The sequence below is a fragment of the Carassius gibelio genome, chromosome B2 (genome assembly GCF_023724105.1).
Source record: "Carassius gibelio isolate Cgi1373 ecotype wild population from Czech Republic chromosome B2, carGib1.2-hapl.c, whole genome shotgun sequence".
Lineage (NCBI taxonomy): Eukaryota > Metazoa > Chordata > Actinopteri > Cypriniformes > Cyprinidae > Carassius > Carassius gibelio.
The window spans coordinates 20,404,456-20,424,605 of NC_068397.1; the positions used below are offsets into that span (position 1 = coordinate 20,404,456).

A 20,150-nucleotide genomic window follows, 5' to 3' on the forward strand; every position below is an offset into this window, starting at 1 on the left:
AATTTCATGTAAACACAGCTCATATAGCCCGGGGCATTTTAGAGAGGAAACACATGCATTGTTTTCTTTTACAATATTGCAAAGCTATACAGGAAATACATTAAAGTCACTCAAATAAAAATGCCTTTGTCAGTGTTACGGTAAAAGCCAGATTGTATGACATAAAGATAAATAAATCAATATTTATAAGAAGATTTATTTATGTACCCTACATACCTGGTGCATCATTTTAGAAAATATTTATCATGTACACTCAAAAAAATGAAATCTGGGTGTTGTTCGATAAAAATAAATAGAGCATTTTGAAACAAATAAAATTAATCAGTTTAAGGGATGTACACAATTATTTTAAATCAGTCTGAACTAAAGCCATACAACCTTAAAAGAGCTCAATTCATTTGTGTCGAAACAACAAAAAATAATGATTCAAGTCAAACTACTACTTTTGCGCATGCGCTGATGACAGGAAATCCACGTGACCTCGTCAGTTATCGCGGGCGCCATTATGTGGAGTCCAGTCTATGGAGGAATGCTGTAGAATTGGTAAGTTCAAAAATCCTTTATTTTCTTTGTCTGCATTGTGCTGATAGAGAGTAAAACTATTTAAATCAGTCAGAATTCAACATTAAGCGGATATTTGACAGCTTATTGGATTATTTGAATTACTCTATTAGTCACATGTTCATACTCGATAAAAACATAGTAAATCGATATAAACGCCTGCATGTATGTACATAATTTAACATTAATGCGGTATTTGCTTAGTTCTAATTCCTGTTGCAAGCGTTATTTTACTAGATTGTTTCAGTTAACCCACTCGGGCTTCTGTTGTTGAGCGTACTGTTAAGTGATGCTTCTGTACAAGTAAAGACGAGAAGACTGCGAATTAATGTAAAAACGAATTAACAAACAATGATGTCAATACAATTATATGCTTGATGTTAATCAACAAGCAGCCAGGCGGCGTGGAATACAGTATAGAGCACATGCGTACTAGGCATGTGTCATTTGACTATGATCGCACAGGATTAGGGTGCACGCGTTGTAATACGTTGTATTATTGTTACAGTTGCTGTAATTGAATGAGAATGATTTAAAGACAATTTGATATTTGTTTGTATGAAATATAATGATCGAAACTTCCCTTCCGGGCAGCATTTACATTTTATATAGATTTCAGTTATAATGCATATTGCATGGGAAAATCAGCCTCGGTTTCGTCGGTAGAGCAGGATCGCCCGTTTTCTTCAGAATTGTTTTGTGTTTGTATATATTATAGTTTTACTGTTGCTGAGCATGTAATAGGTGAAACATCTGTACAGGTAAATACAAGTACACTGCAAATTTATGTAAACATCGTTTTATTTTACAGGTTTTTACAAGAGCTCATTAAATAGCAATCCTATACTTGGGTTATAGTCTACTTTTTCACATGGTAAGTTGTATTAAGTATGTTCTTAAATGGGTTTAGAAAAATGGCTCATTATTACTGTAATAAAATAAAGGAAAGTTTAAAGTGTTTTATTAGTGTGTGCTTGGAAATACCTAATGTTTTCATAACCAACATACGAATGGATAATGTAATTTTCTGATTTCATACAATTTGATAGTTATTTTACTATATTGTTTCAGTTATGAAATTAGCCATTTCATTCAGACGACTGCTGCTGAGCAATCTGTAGGAGATTTCTCTGTTCAGGTAAAGATGAGAACACTGCAAATTTATGTAAAAATGATTTTTATATTTTTATTTTTATTTTACAGGTTTACAAGAGCAATAAACAGCATCCCATGCTTGGGTTTTAGTAAACTTTTTCATGTGGTAAGCTGTATTAGTGATGTTCTTAAAGGGTTAGTTCAGACAAAAATGAAAATGATGTCATTAATTACTTACCCTCATGTCATCCCAAATCCGGAAGACTTTCGTTCATCTTTGGAACACAAATGAAGATCTTTTTGATGATTTCTGAAAGATTTCTGTCCTTTCATGAACAGCGACACAACTGAGACTTTGATGTTTTAATAAGTTCGATGTTCGAAAGTATGATGAACAGATTTAATTTAGGTTTTTACTTGCATATAAACATTGATCAGCAAACATCAACGGAAGGTCAACTGAACCTGATTGATGCCCAAAAACAGAAGCTCAGACGTGCTGCGTAACGAGAATGAACCTCATTGGTTCTCACATGTCAAACAAACATGCTTATGCTTCCGTTCACCACAACTGATGAGTTGATGAATGTTTATATGTGAATAAATTGCAAATCTAAATCTGTTCATAATATAAAGCGAGTCTTCAGAGAAATGTGACTTAACCGCTCAATTTATATGGATTCGTTTTATGATCTCTTTATGTACTTTTTGAAGTATCAAAGTCTCAGTTGCATAGCTGTTTATGGAGGGACAGAAAACTTTCAGAATTCATTAAAAAAAAAAATTATTTGTGATCCAAAGATGAACGAATGTCTTCGAGCATGACACGAGGGTGAGTAATTAATGATAGAATTTTTATTATTAGTTGAACTTTCATATAGATTGCATGTCCTGTTATACTTGGTTATCGATATGATATTGTCAAATAATCAATGTTTTTGTGTTTTTTTTTTTTTTTTTACAGAACAACAGCGTAGACATGGAAAGAGAATGCATCCTCAAAAAGCACTGTGTGTATACTTAAAGGAGGACCATCTACAGCTGTTCAAGGAGTACAATGTAAGCAACTGCTTTTCTCTTCTTCACTTTTATGTTTACATTAAAATCTAACCGTACCATTCTCTACTTATGGTTCGGCACGCACTTGAACCGCGGTCCACCTCTAATGACGATGCGAGTGCCGTATGCTGCTCTAACGTCTAGTCATGAACGCTGTTGCTATCTTTGTGTAAACAAAACTCATTTAAGCCTTGCTAACTTAAACATTCAAGAGCAAGACGCAAAAGAGAACTGTGAGATGATTTGTGAGTGTGCTCATCCAAAGCGCCCACATGTTTTTTTTTTTTCAGAAAACGTGCAAATACTGAGTTCTCTTTCAAGTCTTGTGCTTCAGAGGCCAAATTCGTACAAAAATTATATCAACATGACCGTCTTGGTGAGTATCCTAGCAAACATAGTCTGTTATGTCTTAAGTGAAGTTTTATTAAAAGAGAAAGACATTGTATGTGTAACAGTATGTACTGGATCGTCAAAAAAACTATTCTCACTGCCTGTGTTTTTAATGTTAAATCACACAAGAAATGACAAAGAAATTACTAACTAATCTTGACTGAATAGCTGATGTTACTTCAATAATGATTAATCTTTAATTTATTCAGTAAAGATAATATGCAGTGTTTTATATTTGATTATCCATTTTCTGTACCTAAGGGGAAGTCGGGGCCTAATGGTTAGAGAGTCGGACTCCCAATCGAAGGGTTGTGAGTTCTAGTCTCGGGCCGGCAGGAATTGTAGGTGGGGGGTATGCATGTACAGTTCTCTCTCCACCTTCAATACCATGACTTAGGTGCCCTTGAGCAAGGCATCGAACCCCCAACTGCTCCCCGGGCGCCGCAGCATAAATGGCTGCCCACTGCTCCGGGTGTGTGCTCACAGTGTGTATGTGTGTGTGTTCACTGCTCTGTGTGTGTGCATTTCGGATGGGTTAAATGCAGAGCTCAAATTCTGAGTATGGGTCACCATACTTGGCTGTATGTCACTTCACTTTTCACTTTCACTAAAAAAAAACTACTGTTAGATATCTGAAAAAAACTGAAAAGCACTGTTTATTTTATTTGAATCTTTGATCTATTGTATTTATTTGTAATGTTGCTTGTAGTTTGATTATTTGTTCTTATTAATTGTTCTTATTAATTTTTATTTTACAGTAGTCCAATTTTACCACATTTTATTTGTCTTGCCCAGGATTGCGACTGGATGAATGCTAAAGAAGCCATAGATCAGATGGTAATGGGGATCTACATCGTCCAATCCATAGACGCCAACCAGGAGATAAACCTGTGGACGTTGGTATCCTGATTGAAGGGACCGAGGTTCTCTGCTCTTTGAAGAACGTGTAGCAGTGGCCATGCTGTTTGGACTTACTTACGCCTTGAACCTCAGCTACCCACAAGAACTCAAGGCTACATTTGAGGTCATCCAGAAAGTGTTCTTTATCTTGGATGGACAAAAACTTTCACTAAAGGTACCAGCCCTTAAGAACAAGATGTTGGAGTAAGTTACCTTACGTGTGTATTCTCAAAAGACTAAATCTTGACTCTAGCTGTGCATATACATTGAAATATAATGTTGTTCATCTTGGATGATATTTTTTTGTATTTTTTTACCTGAAAATTTGCCTTGAAATAAGAATAAAGAGAAACTTTTGACATTCACTTTGAGAACATTTTATTTGTGCAGTAAATTACATTTTGATAGACATGTCAACAATTAAACATTTGTTTGATGTAAATAAAGTTGTACAATTAACTTAACGATAGTAGTTGACACAATATTTCTGGTTTTCTAAATTAAGTGATTAAGATTAATTGGCTCAACAAGATTAAACAGTTTATAGATAAATACGATAATATGATTCAAATGAAAATGATTTGATCTTGTTGGTTCAAAATGAATTTTGCTCTTGGGTTCCATTTGCCTAAATTAAGTTGAGACAACACCATTCAAATGTGTGGAAATAGGTGTCATAATTATATTAAGTTAGACCAACGATTTATTTTTTTGAGTGTATATATAGGCTGTTTTTCTGTTAAAAGTGCTTTTTTATCCATAATGGTAATCTAGCTTTGATCGAGAATTAGTTAAACTGGACATAGAAACAATTTCTCAGGCCAAATTATGCATCATGTAAATACAGCAGAATGTCTCCGGGAAGATGGTGTCCTGTCTGCCAATCTGCAATCTCCTTAATTGTGTTTAGAAAACAGCAACGGGGGGTTGTTCTCCCGTTCCTTTCATACACAAGGACAAAGCAAAATATACAATATATATAGGAAATTCCTTCCAAAAACAGGCAAAATATAGGCAAATTGGAAATTGTAATGGTAGCATATATAGCGCTTAAATAGACTTGATGTGCCTAACACATTGACAATTTTTTTTATCTTTCTCAAGTATTATGTAAATACATATACATATCTCTATATTAATACAGTTCTATATAGAGTAAAAATGCACAAATCTGTGCATAAACAAATTTACTGTTCCAGATTCATACACATTACTTATTGCTAAGTCTTATATTCTGCACTGAAGTGGAGACAGCAGTTCGGTATCTTGGGTATTTCGCACGTCTGTTTTTTACAATTAAAATAATTGCAATTGTACATTGCTTGCGCTGGGGAAAGGACACCCTTTGTATTTCAGGAAATTCTATCAATTTCCATTTCCACCTCTCTTTAGACAATGCGATTGTACCGGATTCTGAATTACGTAGTATGGTTAAAAATAACAGGACTATATAAACCGACAGAATCAGATTGTACAAATGCTGCTGGTTTGCGCGCAGAACAGGAGAACCAGCACGCGCAAAACCTTTCCATATTTCTCTGCGAATAGTTAGCTCACGGCTACGAAATATTCAAAACCGTTTTTAAATCCTGTTTTTCGTTCTATCCACACTTTATTTGTGTTGGAGTCAGGGATGTTAAAATGTCTCGTCCTTGGCATCAGGTGGAATAGTTTTTGCCCACCTTGTCTCTAAACATAAGCCCGAGAGCATTAGGCCATTCATTTGCATTTTAATCAACTGAAAGAGGAGGTCTATTGACTCGGAGATCATTAACTAACATGTACCTGCATTGTTGAACATTGAGATTATCATGTTGTTTCGATGGCTCCGAGATTTTACTGCTGATTGTTCAAATGCTAATTAAGCAGGAGTTCATTCTTGGAGAAATTAATACTTATATCAGACACATGAGATCAGGCCATTTAAATACGAATGGAGCGGTGAAACTCACAAACATCTAACTGGTTTATTGAAACTTTTGGTTCCATGTTATATAATTTATATATATATATATATATATATATATATATACTTTAGCTTGTGGTTTTTATTTTCAAGTTGTTTTGTTTTGCATTATTTGCCACACACCTTTAATATATAGATCCTATAAATAATAAATTATACGGATTATTTTCAACACTTTTTAATATATTTTTCTTATATAATTGATCAAAATTATGTTTAAACGGCTCTCCAATAAAATACAATAAGTCTTACCGATCGGGGGGTTGTTGCGCCCCCTTCAGAACTCAAGTAACTGAAATAAACAAAAATCCAACAAGTTATATCGGCATAAGCAAAATGATTTGAATGCGAAACTGTTTGTCATTGAATCATAACATTTGTCTATACTACGAACCGAATTATTATTAAATAGTATAGTGTGATTTAATATTTACAATGAAAACACAATAGCAGCTCCAGCATGCACATTTTAGGGCGTTTGAATCTCTCTATAATGTATCCTCTGGAACATACAGTATTTAAGCAATCTTCGTTATTTAATGGAATAATGAGATACGGTTAATTAAAAGACAAATTATCAATTGTGCTTTGACAATATTTACATGTTGCAATGGTTACCAGAGTAAACCTAATAGGCTACAACTACATGAGCAACGTCACGAGAGCACGCCCCTGCGACATTCAGACCCTCCTTATAATGGGACAGGTAAGCAGCCAGTCAAAGGAATTAGAGACGCATTGTCTATCTCGGACTGAATGAGAGCGGACACCTACTAAGTTCCCTAACATTTGCAACATGGCTCTTGCAGATGCGATGTTGCCTTCGATAAATTCTTTTGCAAATGACCAGATGTTAGACGAAAAGCAGTCTGCAATTGTTCGGGTGAGTTCAGGTTTTCATTTCAATTTAAGGTAGGCTATAGGCTATTTCAACTGTATTTTGCAGCCTTTGAATAATGAGACTATGGTGTAGACTAGGGTCTTAATGTTATATATAAGCCTACGTTTAACTAATCACGGGAGTTGCAAGTTATTGATACATAGAGCTATTACAAATCGTGTTCGTGTGGAGATGAAAGTGCATTCGTTAACATTATTATCCTACTGTACATCAGCAAAACATAAATAGCAGCATAGGTTACTGTTATTATTTAGCGATCATTTATACATTAATATTTCAAGACCATAACAAGAAAAAAAGCTAATTTGATAAATGTTGAACATTTATTTTTCTAAGTGGTCTCCCCTGAAAGTCATTATTTACTCACTGCATGCTACATTTTTATTTTTACACAGCATGTCTGTTATGTAGATCTTTATTTTTTTTATTATTATTCATTTGATGGTTTAATCATCAAAGTCTTACCCGATTTTCTTGTTTTTTTTTTTTTTTCCATTCAGGATTGGAAAGTTGACCCAACTAAAACTAGCGCGACAGTCGGAGACATGAGACCCCTCATCGAGGTGGAGTTCAGCATTGTTGAATCTCCACCTTTGGCCAGAGACGAGGACGATCTTTCCAAGTTTTTGGATCTAGAGTTCATTCTGTCAAACTCCGTCGCGTGTGACAACGACACCTCAGCGCAGCAGCCGCCCGCCTATTCTCTACCGGAGTCGCCAGAAAGTTGCAGCACCGTGTACGACAGCGATGGATGTCACCCGACGCCGAACGCGTATTGTGGCAACACCTTTAACGCGCGTCCCAATCACAGTCTGGTAGCCGAGTTGTTTACTCCGGACGTGAATTATCACGGCGACACGCATGAATATAGTTTGAAAGGGCATTTAGACAGACTGGAGTACACTGAACTAAGGGCTCTGAACTCTCGAAACCAGGCCAATGTTTCCAATTCTAATAACGTGGGGTACAAAATAAAAAGTGAACACCACGAGCAATCCTGCATGATGGCAAACGACTACGTGGGCCATTATTATGGACAGCAGCAGCACCAGGCTTATGGGCATCACGTGCAACAAGAAGTGCCTCGGGACATTTTAGCAAGGAAAGACTGCATCCTAACAGAAATGAACTCTCACCATCATATTGACATTACACAACAACAGCAGTTTATGAATGGCGCGCCTTTTCTACCTCAGTACGCCCAGCATCAGCAGTATCACGGACATTATAACATGTTTAGCGAACCATTGCGGGCAAATCACCCGGCCATGCCAGGTGTGATGCTGACTCCACCATCCTCACCCCTCCTGGGATTTTTAAACCCAGAAGACAGCAAGCCAAAACGAGGGCGCCGGGCCTGGGCACGAAAGCGGACAGCGACGCACAGCTGTGAGTTTCCCGGATGTGGGAAGACCTACACGAAAAGCTCCCATTTGAAAGCGCACATGCGGACACACACAGGTATGTTCCGAGTTTTTATAGGCTACATGTTGTTTAACTTTAATTTATCACTTTAAACCGTTTGACCAACGTTTGTATACAATAATAAACGTTCCTCCCGTTCTGTCGACAGGTGAGAAGCCCTATCACTGCAGCTGGGAAGGCTGTGGCTGGAAGTTCGCCAGGTCAGACGAGTTGACGCGCCACTTCAGGAAACACACCGGACACAGGCCGTTTCAGTGCCACCTGTGCGAGAGAGCGTTCTCCCGCTCAGATCATCTGGCTCTGCACATGAAAAGGCACATGTAAAAAGAAAAAAGTTAAAGACTATATGTATTTTAAATGACGAAATGATTTTATATTGTTAAGACAATTCCTATTTTTGGGACAGCAGTTATATGTGAATAGCAGTATAACGCATTACATTTAAATTATGACAGTATTTAATAGAAGGAAATTCTTGTTCATTTAGAAGGTAAATTATGTAGTGCTTTCCCAGATGTATAATAACGGGGCAGGACCCAAACCTTTGTACATATGTTTTTTTATTTTTTATTCTCCAATTATACATTTGTATTAGCCTAAGTCAGGGAGTATTTTTTTCATGGATTTTCAGAAGAATTAAAAACATTGTCTTTTTTTGTATACTCAGCCTTTTGTCTCATTTCATTATGTTTCTTAAGTTAAATATGGTGAGTTACCACCGTGAATTTTATGAAAATCCATATATCCACATACAGCACCAATCATTTTTACACCATAAAACACTGGGCTAAATAAGTGAAGCTTCATGTAAAGTAATAATAGAAATGTTAAAAAAGATCAAAAGGTCTACTCTTCTACATAGGCCTAGCCTATATTTAGTTTTGCCACATCTTATTCTCACTGTTACCAAAACTAAAAGTAAATAACTTCTGTAACATCACCATCACTGTCAGCAAATATAATCATCACAAATGTTGTAAAGTTCAGAACACAAACATTCCCACCATTATGCATCATGTTACTGCTACTATTCTTGAAAAGCTACAGTATATCGCCCTCTACTGTCTGAAAATAAGTAGGCAGTTTAGTCACAGAATCTCATATTGGCCAAACCAACGGAAGATTGTCAGGTTATTTTGTCTAACCTGAATTTTATTACAAATAATTACAAGAAGCACGTGTGTCAGCTTATTTTAAAACAAATTGTCTAAAACAAAAGCCAGAGGTTCAGCAATACCTGAACTGTTCATAATTAAACACGTTTATTATTATTATTGAATCTGTATTTGTTGACGTATTTGTGTAATTTATTTAATTGTAATTTTTTTAGCTTTTTCCTCCATTTTTAAAACTGCCTTTATATACTATATACTATATAAGAGATTCAATAAAGCAAAAAAAGTGCAGTCTCCCTCTGCTGACAAAAAGTCACACTACATCGAAACACCTTGCTTTGTTCAGCTACACGTCGAATATAAAACAATTACTTTCCATATTGAAATACAGTGTCGAAAGACATTTCAGGAAGTTAGAGCTCAATGCAGTGTCGTAGAGCAGAGTTTGCATTATAGTCATTCTGAGTCAACTCAACCAAAGGTTCTCTGCTAAAGAAAAAAAAAAAGTTTGTTAATGGTGGAAGAAAAATCATAAATTGAGAAGAAAGCCTAGCTATAGATGTAGGCTATATTTAGAGCTTAATTCATTTTGTACAGGGGGGTTAAAATTATATTTTGATTTGGAGCCAAATTACAGGTGGGTAAAAATGACTTTAGAAAGATGGCAGAATCATTATGTTATTTTATTACAGTGCCTGTTCGGTCTATTAGTAACATCTGTTGACTTTAGCAATCTTTGTTGCATTAAAAACCAATGGTGACAGTTCAAAAATGGAAAAAAAGTTTGCATCAAAGTTTGCATGCCTGTAACTCAAAATAATGAAATATCCCTTGATTTTCGACCATTGAAATCGTGTAAAATTTAACTCGCTGAAAATTTGAAGTCATTTTACTCTCCGGTAATCTGACTCCAAGTTGGATATTGTCTTCTTGATTACTTACTAAATATACATCCATTACATTTATTATTTATGTTTGTTAAAAATGTTACCAAGATTAAAAATTTGATCCGGAGGATTTGTTTCTGAAATGTTGTTGATTTGTCACGGAATGTTTCATAAGTAATTTGGTACAGTTTAACCGAAGGTATCGATTTCTACCACGAGATGGCAGTGTTTCCTACGCTTTGTCTCTGATGCTCCGCCTGCTGATGCAATGCCACGCATGGTTGAGACTACACCAGCAAAGATGCTGCAAGTGTTCAGAGGTACTGGTGAGCAAGATAAAACTTAAAAAAAACATATTCATCTACCTTTGGGCTATAGCAAGAATTCATTTAAATGTTGTTTAAATTAACTTTATTGCTCCCAAGTTTCCCGAACAATTAACTATTAAAACATTAATGTTAATACTGAACTAATGACTAAATAAAATTATGATGCAGACAGAATATGCAGAATTTTTTTTTTTTTTTTTTTTTTTTGGAAAAAGCAGACTTTTGTGGGATTTGATCTCACAGCTTTCAAAGGTTTCAGTTGACGCTAAAAATAACAAGACTCCATTTTCATAAATATATTTTATGACCGAGCCGTTTACATTAGTGGAGGACCAGTGACTACAAAGGTTAAACTATTTCCTATGTTTGGGCAAGGTTATAGACACATTGATGTTGTGTATCAAGATAATTTAGGTTAAGGCTTAACTACCAGGGTTAGAATAACCACGATCTTCTGCCTCTTTGGAGATAAAATGTAATATCTTTGTGTATGTAGGCCATTTCCTCTTTAGAGTGGTAAACTAGAGGGACCAATGGCATAGCCTACCTTATATGTTACAGTATCTTGTTTTTTGTATTACTAGCATTTGTTACATCCACCGCTACACTGCGCAACGGCGCGTGAACGGAGAAGCGTTTGTATCCTGCTAATAACGTCTTCCAGCATCATTTAAGAAAAAGGTAAAGAATATGCGTCTGTCGAAATATGTCCTCATTTCACCCATAATAGTCATTCCACACTCATATAAGTTGTAGTGTTGGTTGCGAACTGGGTTGCTATGCGACAAGACATTATGTTTAAGGTTTTGGCAGCACACCTCGCACTATTTTTATTTATTTATTAATTAAATTATTTGTTATTTGTCATATTTTAAAGGATTTGCCGATTTACTGATTTACTACGGAAGTAGTAGTCTAATAAAACTCCCAGAGCTTTATTTGCAGTGTAAGTTAGATCCGTTATCAAATAACAATCGCAGGTTTAAGGTCTACAGGAAACATCCGTCCATCAACCGTAGCAACACGTGCTCAATACTACCGGTACATGTTTAGTTAGGCTAGTTACGACATCTTCATCTCAATCAGATCCCCTGTTAAGGTGATCTTCTGTCATCTTCATATAACTTCATATAACCGAAATTGATTATTTATTTAATTATTTTTTTTTATCCCGTTTATCATGGTCCAAATTATTTAAGAGGTAGCCTATTTTTATGTCTGCGCATTTATACTTTATTTTCAGGTAAGAATCAGTACGCTAGAGCACTGCATTGCAATAACATTATCCAAGTCACTCTTGAAAAGCGTTGAAAGTATCTTTAAATATATTCACATGCGCGTGGAGGGGGTCTTTGGTCGAGGGGCGGGGCCACATCTGAACAGCGTGTACTTGGAATATTGGAAGTTTAACAAAGAAATGTCCATCAGTTTAATGAGGTCGTGTTCGTAACTTTACCAAACTAATGCCGGTTCTCGTCTGAGACCATTTGCTACAGAGCAACTAACAGTGCTGTCTTCTGTATCACATCAAGGAGCAAGCGATGGTAAGACCACACAAATACCACACGAGGTGCAGCCTAAAGTCGAGAGATTCTTCCGTGTTTTATGTCATACCACTAGGAAGAGAATGGTACGTTTAAAGTTTCAGCTACATAAAATCAGTTGTTTGAAATGTAACTGTTTAATAGATTTGCTAAACTATAGCTTATTATGAGTTTCAGGTCAGAACAGTATTAACAACAGATTGGGTGAAATTTTGGCAGTGATGTTGTTTATTCATGTTTTCACCCTACAAGCTGTAGAATAATGACATCCTTTAATGTTATCTTTTCATTGAGTTTTTTTTTTATATAACATATGGAGAACCTGTTAAACCTGTTTGATTTCTCCATGACACACATGTGGTTAAAATTGTTCCTGTGGTGTAAAGTTGCTCCACCCCTGCCTTTATTTTCAGTTTCAGTTTTAATTAAATGTAAGCAGTTTTACCACATATTTAAATAGTTTTATCACTCCTACTACTTTAGGCTCAGAGATCCTCATATGTCGTTGCAGTGATAAACGTGTAAACTGAGTCAATGTACAACAGTATATTTTTTATTCACTGTCACTATTAAATACATCCATTACTTATTTATTGTGCTTTATTCTCGAACATACAAAAAAAATAGAGAACTGAATTCATAACAACAAATTATAGCAGAGATCATGACAATAATGCATCAAGCAACAAGTATCCCAGTTGGTCTTAGCTGCATGGCCTCCACAACCACTCACAGCTGATCTGAAACACAACATAGGGGAAATGTGTGAGAAATGGTCATGAGTTTATATCATCTAAATGTGTTCATGGACAGACAAAGTAACAACTAGTGCAACATCTGTTATTCTCAGTATAGTATTGTTTAAACAGTATTGCTTTTTGCACATCCTTGTCAGGGAACTCCATTAATTGCCTTAATGTACAATCACATTCAAGAGGTACACTGAGTAACTTTATGGTCCTTCAAACCTTTTTTTTTTTTTTGTAGTGTTTTAAGGTATCTTTTTCTAGTTGTGGCAGTTCTTGGTCTAAGGAAGATCAGAGTGTATCAGCTACTGTAACATATTTGTAAATATTAGAGCAAAACTGGCTTTTGAGTCAATCGAAAATGTACTCTTGAAAAATATAGGATTATAACCAGAATTAATACTAAATCAAGGTACATAAATGGCTGTCATCAAATTCTCAAAAATATTTAAATTCTGTTAAATCGTATGGAAACTGGAATTATATGGAATCAGAATAAGAGAATGAGAATAATTGAGAATTTAATTGGATCAAGATCAGAACTGAATTAAGAGCTTGTGAATCAAGTGGAATTATGAAATCTGTATCGATCCCCAGCCCAACATCTGATTTATCATTCCCACACACACACACACACACACACACATATATATATATATAAACTTACAAAGCCAAATGTGCTGTGATTCTAGGTGGCCCTTAAAAGAGTCTTTGGGGTGTAGTTGCCTCTTGCTGACACAATAAAAAGGGAGGAAAAGAGGAAATATCGGAGATATATTGCATATCTCAGGTGTGGGATGCTTGATCATATATACATATCTTTAACCCTTTAACTGCCCCACCAAGAAAAAAGCATTTTTTGTTTGCATTTCTTATCTCCTTATGTCATTAGTTACCACACTCAATGTATTTTTTTTCCAACACGTCCCATAATTTTTAAAACATTAGCTTAGCTTTTCTACGTTTACCATAAAGTGACAAATCAACCATTTGGTTGAGCACGTTTTTGAAAAATTATTGAAAACATACTAAAGTTTTTTCATGGCACCAAGTAAAATAATTTTGTAAAGTTAGGGCTCTTACAGTGTAATATGTCAAAAAAATATGCTTACCTTGCAAAATTTCACCAAAAACAGTTTACATGGCAGGAGTGATTTCTTTCTCTCTGACATCCATCAAAGAAGAAGTGTTGTGACAAATGCTGTTGATTTTTTTTTGGCTTAACATACCTCTACCAGATGGCAGTTAATCTAAACATACTTACAAAGACAAAGATGCTCAGTGCTGTGGCTCCTAAATTAGCCTTTCTGGGATGTTGTTTCTGTTGAAATAAGGAAACGAGAGAAAAATAACAATATTTTTCGTTTGTTATTATTGACTAATCACTATATGTTATGAACATGATAAATCATAGATCTTGAATGACTGCTAGATTGATCACTTACACAATCAGTAGCCTATAATCAACACTGAAAAAAGAGAGAAGAGAATATATACAATAAAATGTAAAAAAAAAAAAAAAAAAAAAAACTTTTCATTCTTGAATGAATTGATTATAATTTTCTTGAATATATATATATATATATATATATTTTTTCCTCTGGTATATTCACTGGCGTAAATGTTTTATTTGTGGGAGAGAGAGAGCGTGCAGGAGAGAACACGCAGGCGAGAGAGAGAGAGCGCTCGTACTATTTCAAATGATGTCCCACAAATTAACGCCATTTAATGGTATTAATTTAACTGACGAGTAAAATATACCATAACTAGCAGTAAAAAAGTAAAATTACTAAACATATGTACTGTAAATGGCAGTCAGTCAATTGCAGGAAAATTGAATGAGTTTCATGAAAGTGGCAGTCTTTCATAAATTGTTCCCGGGTCGCTAGATTTTGCACTTTCACACTGCCAGTGATTACCCGGGATATGTGCGCGCTTTCACACACAACCCATAAAGATCCCTTAACGACACGTGACATCAGGGTGTGACGTGTAATGTACGAGTCGAAAACGTTAGTCACGTTATACTTTCACTGAAGCAAGTGAACGATCTCGGCGTCAGCGTGGAAAGTGAGGAACAAACTGATCTGCCTGTAAAACAGCCTGTAAAAGAGTCGCGCGACAACGTGCGTCATCACTTCAACACGGCATTAGATCTGGCTTTTGTTCACACAGCGCTCGTACCGGGTCGAACCCGGCAATGTTACTAGGTCTCCGACCCGGGTTCAGTGCCGGAATTAATCCCGGGACGTGGTTGCTTTCACACAGAAGGCGACCCGGCAATGTTTTGGCAATATGCCGGGTCCGACGTGCAGTGTGAAAGGGGCTATAGTAGTAGCCTATAATTAGATTTTATATTTATCTTGTTCATATTTATTTATTATTTTGTTCTGTCATGCACGTACTGGACAAAAGCCTCAGTTTATATAACATCTGATGCAAAGCGCGTGAATAAAATGTAAATTTTGTGGGGGGTAAAAAAAGATTTTAATAATTAAAAAAATGCATGTATTTCACCAACTGTGCTTACCCAGACATTACATGTATAAAACAGATTCATGTTCTTCATCCGCAGAAAAATTTACAGTAGCACTTTGCTTTTGAGCAAACAGTAAAATACAGCAAATTCCCAAATTATAGTAAATTACTGAAAATGGCATAAAATACCCGTAATGCAGTGCATATTACAGTAGTTTAACGTAAAACATATACTGTATATGGTAGATTACTTTTGCGGTAAGTAACTGTAAATTCTAACAGAAGTCAAACAAAGTCTAACAGTGCACAGTAACTCATACATTCAGTAAAACATTTTTGTGAAATTTTTGTGTGAAAACACAATAATCAATGCCTTACTTATGTATTTTCACAGGAAGTTGTTACACAACTTTTGGTTTCCAAGTGTCGTCTCGTATAACATTTACATTTATTCAAAGTGACTTACAAATGAGAAACGCTAGTGCCCTAACCTTAAAGTAAAGTGGTTTCGATGTCATACTGGAACATCTCTCTTAGTTTGAGTTTATACTTAGTAATCATAGTACTTTACTTAACCTGAATATTCTTTCCAGTGCTTTTCAGAATGATATAATAATAATAATTTTGTAATTATGTCATATTCTGGCAAGTTTTGCTGTTTCAAGCGCGTATGTAATACTTCAGGATCTGGTATGTATTACAAGAAACTACATTCTTTTCATTGTTTTTAAATATAGTGGGGATAGAAAAATCTGACCATTCAATCAGTCTTTTATTAACAAAATGTATATTGTTCTTTTGTAAATGCATAATTCTGCTGCTTGCATTGACAGGGCTGTGCACTAGTACAATTTGTAGTTTCTTCGTTCTGCCATTAGGGTCTAAATAAAACGTTTATGGGCCCTATTTTAACGATCTGAAACGCAAGTGTCAAAGCGCGAAGCGCAAGTAAGTTTGTGGGCGGGTCTCGGCGCTGTTGCTATTTTCCCGGCGGGATAAATGGCTCTTGCGCCCGGCGCAAATCTGAAATGGGTTGGTCTGAAGTAGCTTCATTATTCATAGGTGTGGTTTGGGCGTAACGTGAAATAAACCAATCAGAGCGTCATCCAACATTCCCTTTAAAAGCAGGTGCGCAAGTTCCATTATGGATTGCTATTATTATGGCGTATTTACCAGGCGCACGCCAGGAGCGGTTCACAGCCGAGGAGACTGATGTTCTTGTAAGAGCAGTGAAAGACAGAGAAGTTGTGTTGTATGGGGATGGGAGAAACCCACCCAAAATTGCGTCGGTTAAACAGGCGTGGGAGGAAATAGCCACAATTGTTTCATTTATTTTTTTTCCTGGTTCTTGACGGACAAACCAATTTGTCAGATGTCCTTATATACATAAATGTCTTGCCACTATTGGGCAAACAGGTCTGATCCTTAATTACTACAATTAGCCTTAATAATTTGTAAGCTAGATTTATTCCTATTTTTTCACATCTTCGTGGCACACCACAATGATTTCCGTCATCTCATGTGTTAATATTTTTTTAGTGTAACAATTTATAATTTGCAAAAATAACTGTTGCATCTGTGTAAATAACATGAGCAAAGTGTATGCGCGTTGTGCACGCTATACACTATGGTCAAGCATGCGCCCTTAAAATAGCATAAGGAACAACGCGCAACGCGCCACTGACTTTAGACTAGGTTTTTTCTGGTCAGTGGCGCAATTGTTTAATGGAACAGCAAAATAGCACCAGGGATTGTTTGCGCCGGAACACGCCTCCTTTTTTGCGCTGAACCGCCCAGGGAGCGCAAGTTCATTCACTAGTTTAGCGACGTGCTTCTGTGGAGGGAAAAGCGCGCTTTGCGCAGGTGCAAAATCGGAATGACACATGCGTCGGTGTACAAAGTCAATTGCGCTGGGTGCAAGATAGGGCCCTATACCTTCATTTCAGTTTCCTAAAAAAAACTCATTCAAGAAAGAGGCTGTATGTAAACAAATAAAAGACCCTCCTACAACATTCAGGTGTGCACAGTCCCCAGTGGAAATTATGTTCACTGGTGATGTAACAGATTGTTGAGGCATACTTTGCTCATGCCTATCCATCATTTTTAAATGTATGTTGGGCGTGCTGAGGTTATTTTTACCATTGTAGAGAGGAAAAGATGTAGGATAATCACACAGCCACATCTGGACCACATCTGGGCCCAATCTGTGTGCATACATGTCAGGATCATTTATGATAAAGCAGAGGAGCCCGTAGAGGCAGGTCAAATCATGCGTTAAGTAACCACACTGTCAAAGCAAAACCTCTGTACCATACATGGTGTGGTTTACCTCCAATATGGAAAAAAAAGAAAGTATCCTGTATTGACATTCTGTCACAAGCTGGAAAAGTGCCAGTGTGGTACTTTAATGGGCTTTTAGTTTAATGGGCTTTTAACCTTTTTTAATGTCCATAATTCAAAATATATTATTAATTATTATTTACATTTCCAATGTGCGGTTTAGAGGTTAAAAGTCTATGAGAAAACAATAAAAGTACCCCCCCCCCCCCATATCTATTAATGTTATGGCCAGAAGACAGAAGTAAATATGTGCAAAGTTTGTTATAAAAGTGTGCAATATTGAATACCAGGATGCAGCAGTTTGTGATAAATTCTTTTCAGATTGCTTGTCTTAAGCTAGGCCCTATTTGTTAATGAGCACAGTTCCTACTACTGTTTATGTAGTATGGGGAGGTAGGTTTATTTTTCACAATTAGTGCACCCATGCATGACCGCCTTCATCAGACCGAAAATCAAAACGTTGAGTTTCCTGGCCAGACATACTGTCCACCTTTTGTCCACAGTGTTAAGTAAATGGGATTAAGTGGTTGTATGAACAATATTTCTGTGCTGGTTGAGTGAAAATTGGGAATGCCATTGTTGTTGCTTTTCTGGTGTGCTGTCATGCTTAAACTTCCTAATATTAAGAACCAAGAATTTTTCCATGTAACCCAAACACTGTTTGCCATGTAACCCAAATACTGTAGTCAAAGCCTGATAAGTTCACATTAATTTGATCATGTCCATCAGTAGTATAACAAACTGTTCCAAATTGTTGAAGAAATGAAACTCGACAAACTTCAGAAATGTAGGGTTAGAAGCAAATGGTGAGTTTGTAAAAGGTAAATGTGAACTTTTGGCAGTTTTCTCCTCAGATAAACACCACAAATCAGTAAAGATACCAATGTAGTAATTTTACCCATAGATATTTTTTATCTACCTATGTTGTTGCTTAAATCCAGTTATACCATATTATAAGATGAACAATATTTGCAAGGCTTTGTTTTTTTTTGTTTTTTTTTTTTGATTGATGGCTTTAACTTGGAGTTGAACATTTGGCGGAAAATTGCGCAAAGTTTATTATCTTAATGAATTTAAATAGAGAGTAATTTGTGCACTTTAAATTCTCTGAAGATAACACTTGCAGACTGAATCTGTTTCATGGCTAAGCAAAAGAAACAGAAAATAAGACTGAATAAGGAACTGTTACTATCCTATAGACAAATTTCCCCCTCACTGTTAATCATCTACTGTATTGCTATCAATGTTTTGTCCTTCATATGACATCTTTATAGTGTCATCTACTGGATGAATTATAGAATACTTTAACAGAGCGTGCATCCTGATCCTTATTAGCAAAATCTTGCAATGGTTTATTAGAGAATAACTTTATTAGTTTGTTGAGACTCGGATTTCATATATCTGCATTCCTACTAATAAGTATGAGGTAACGGCAAGCATAATGGTATGCACTGCAGTGTTTTGAGCTGTTTTGTGTTATCTCTGTTGGGTGGAGTTGAGGAGGTGGAGTATATTTGTATCATGCTACAGATGCTCAGTAATCAAGCCGTTCCAGACCAAAAGGAGAAATATCAGCCTAAACCTTTAAATAGCTTCTAGTGAAGGATGTTTTGTTTTTACTGGGAATTGGAAATGTTTCTTTTGCGTTTGGTGTGTCAGATGAAACTTGCTGTTAAAAACTAGTTTTATTTTTCATATTGGTCTGTTTCTATAAAGGGACTGCACTTTTATTCAAAGTTAAGACTGATTTATTATGGTGCATTTAATACCTCTACATAACAGTCCAAGCTAGGCAAGACACCTGTGTGATTAGCCAGGGGTTAATGACAATGAAATTGAAGAGAAGGGAGTTCAGTGTGTCGGTTTAAGCCTCTGTGGCGGGTGGAAACAGTCTTTTCCAACCGTCACAGACAGCTAATGAGAGCCACCCTATGAACTGCCACAGCTTTGGAATGACATTTTATTGACCACTTCAAGCCGTGTCTGCAAGGTGACTTCCCAGCTTCACCCACCACATCCAACTGGGTTTCTGGAACACTGCTTGTCTTCTGATGCCATTCATTTTAGGGGCATTCCAAAGGGTGAAACACTCATTAACTTGTAACCATTGCATACTCTAGATACTTTCCAGGAGACAAGCTTTGAAATGCTTTACGTCTTAGAAAGAATTATTTTATACTGCAATATTTAAAAAAAATATTAATCATTTATTAAGAGATAAGTGGGACATTATTGAGAAATAATATTTATTAAAGTAATTATCCACAGTGATCAGTGTTGTCAATTTTGAATAGATCAAACAATACATCTTTGAAACTATACTTGTTTAAAAAAAAAAAAACATACTTGGGATGATAAGTATCTTGAGATTTTGATGAGGCTGGCAAGGGCTCAACCCCAGAGCGCCCTCTGTG

The 20,150-nt window shown here is 36.0% G+C and overlaps 2 protein-coding genes and 2 long non-coding RNA genes across 6 annotated transcripts in view; 3 read left to right on the forward strand and 1 right to left on the reverse strand.

Annotated features, from left to right (window-relative positions):
- Positions 1-510: 510 nt before the first annotated feature.
- On the forward strand, positions 511-4,370 carry LOC127951590 (uncharacterized). Its single transcript, XR_008152670.1, has 6 exons — positions 511-543; positions 1,373-1,435; positions 1,765-1,822; positions 2,621-2,715; positions 3,006-3,091; positions 3,901-4,370. It is a non-coding gene; the product is annotated as an uncharacterized LOC127951590 (long non-coding RNA).
- Positions 4,359-7,480, reverse strand: LOC127951591 (uncharacterized). The gene is made up of 2 exons (XR_008152671.1): positions 7,338-7,480; positions 4,359-4,946 (listed from the first exon to the last, which is right to left on the reverse strand). It is a non-coding gene; the product is annotated as an uncharacterized LOC127951591 (long non-coding RNA).
- On the forward strand, positions 6,672-8,959 carry klf17 (Kruppel-like factor 17). The gene is made up of 3 exons (XM_052549570.1): positions 6,672-6,854; positions 7,373-8,333; positions 8,446-8,959. Exons 1-3 carry the CDS (start codon positions 6,768-6,770, stop codon positions 8,619-8,621), a joined length of 1,224 nt encoding a protein of 407 aa, XP_052405530.1. The 5' UTR covers positions 6,672-6,767; the 3' UTR covers positions 8,622-8,959.
- A 2,200-nt stretch (positions 8,960-11,159) lies between these two features.
- The window catches only part of slc6a9 (solute carrier family 6 member 9), a 47,642-nt gene continuing 38,651 nt past the window's right edge, over positions 11,160-20,150 (forward strand). For 2 of the 3 annotated variants that reach the window (XM_052548430.1, XM_052548432.1), the window contains exon 1: positions 11,992-12,172. Coding sequence is in view for 1 of the 3 variants with exons in the window: in XM_052548432.1 (XP_052404392.1) it covers positions 12,170-12,172 (3 nt within the window). In the remaining 2 variants the exon portion in view is untranslated. Of the gene's footprint in view, positions 11,310-11,991; positions 12,173-20,150 lie in introns of those variants that run through there. The other variant, XM_052548431.1, reaches the window with a different exon arrangement.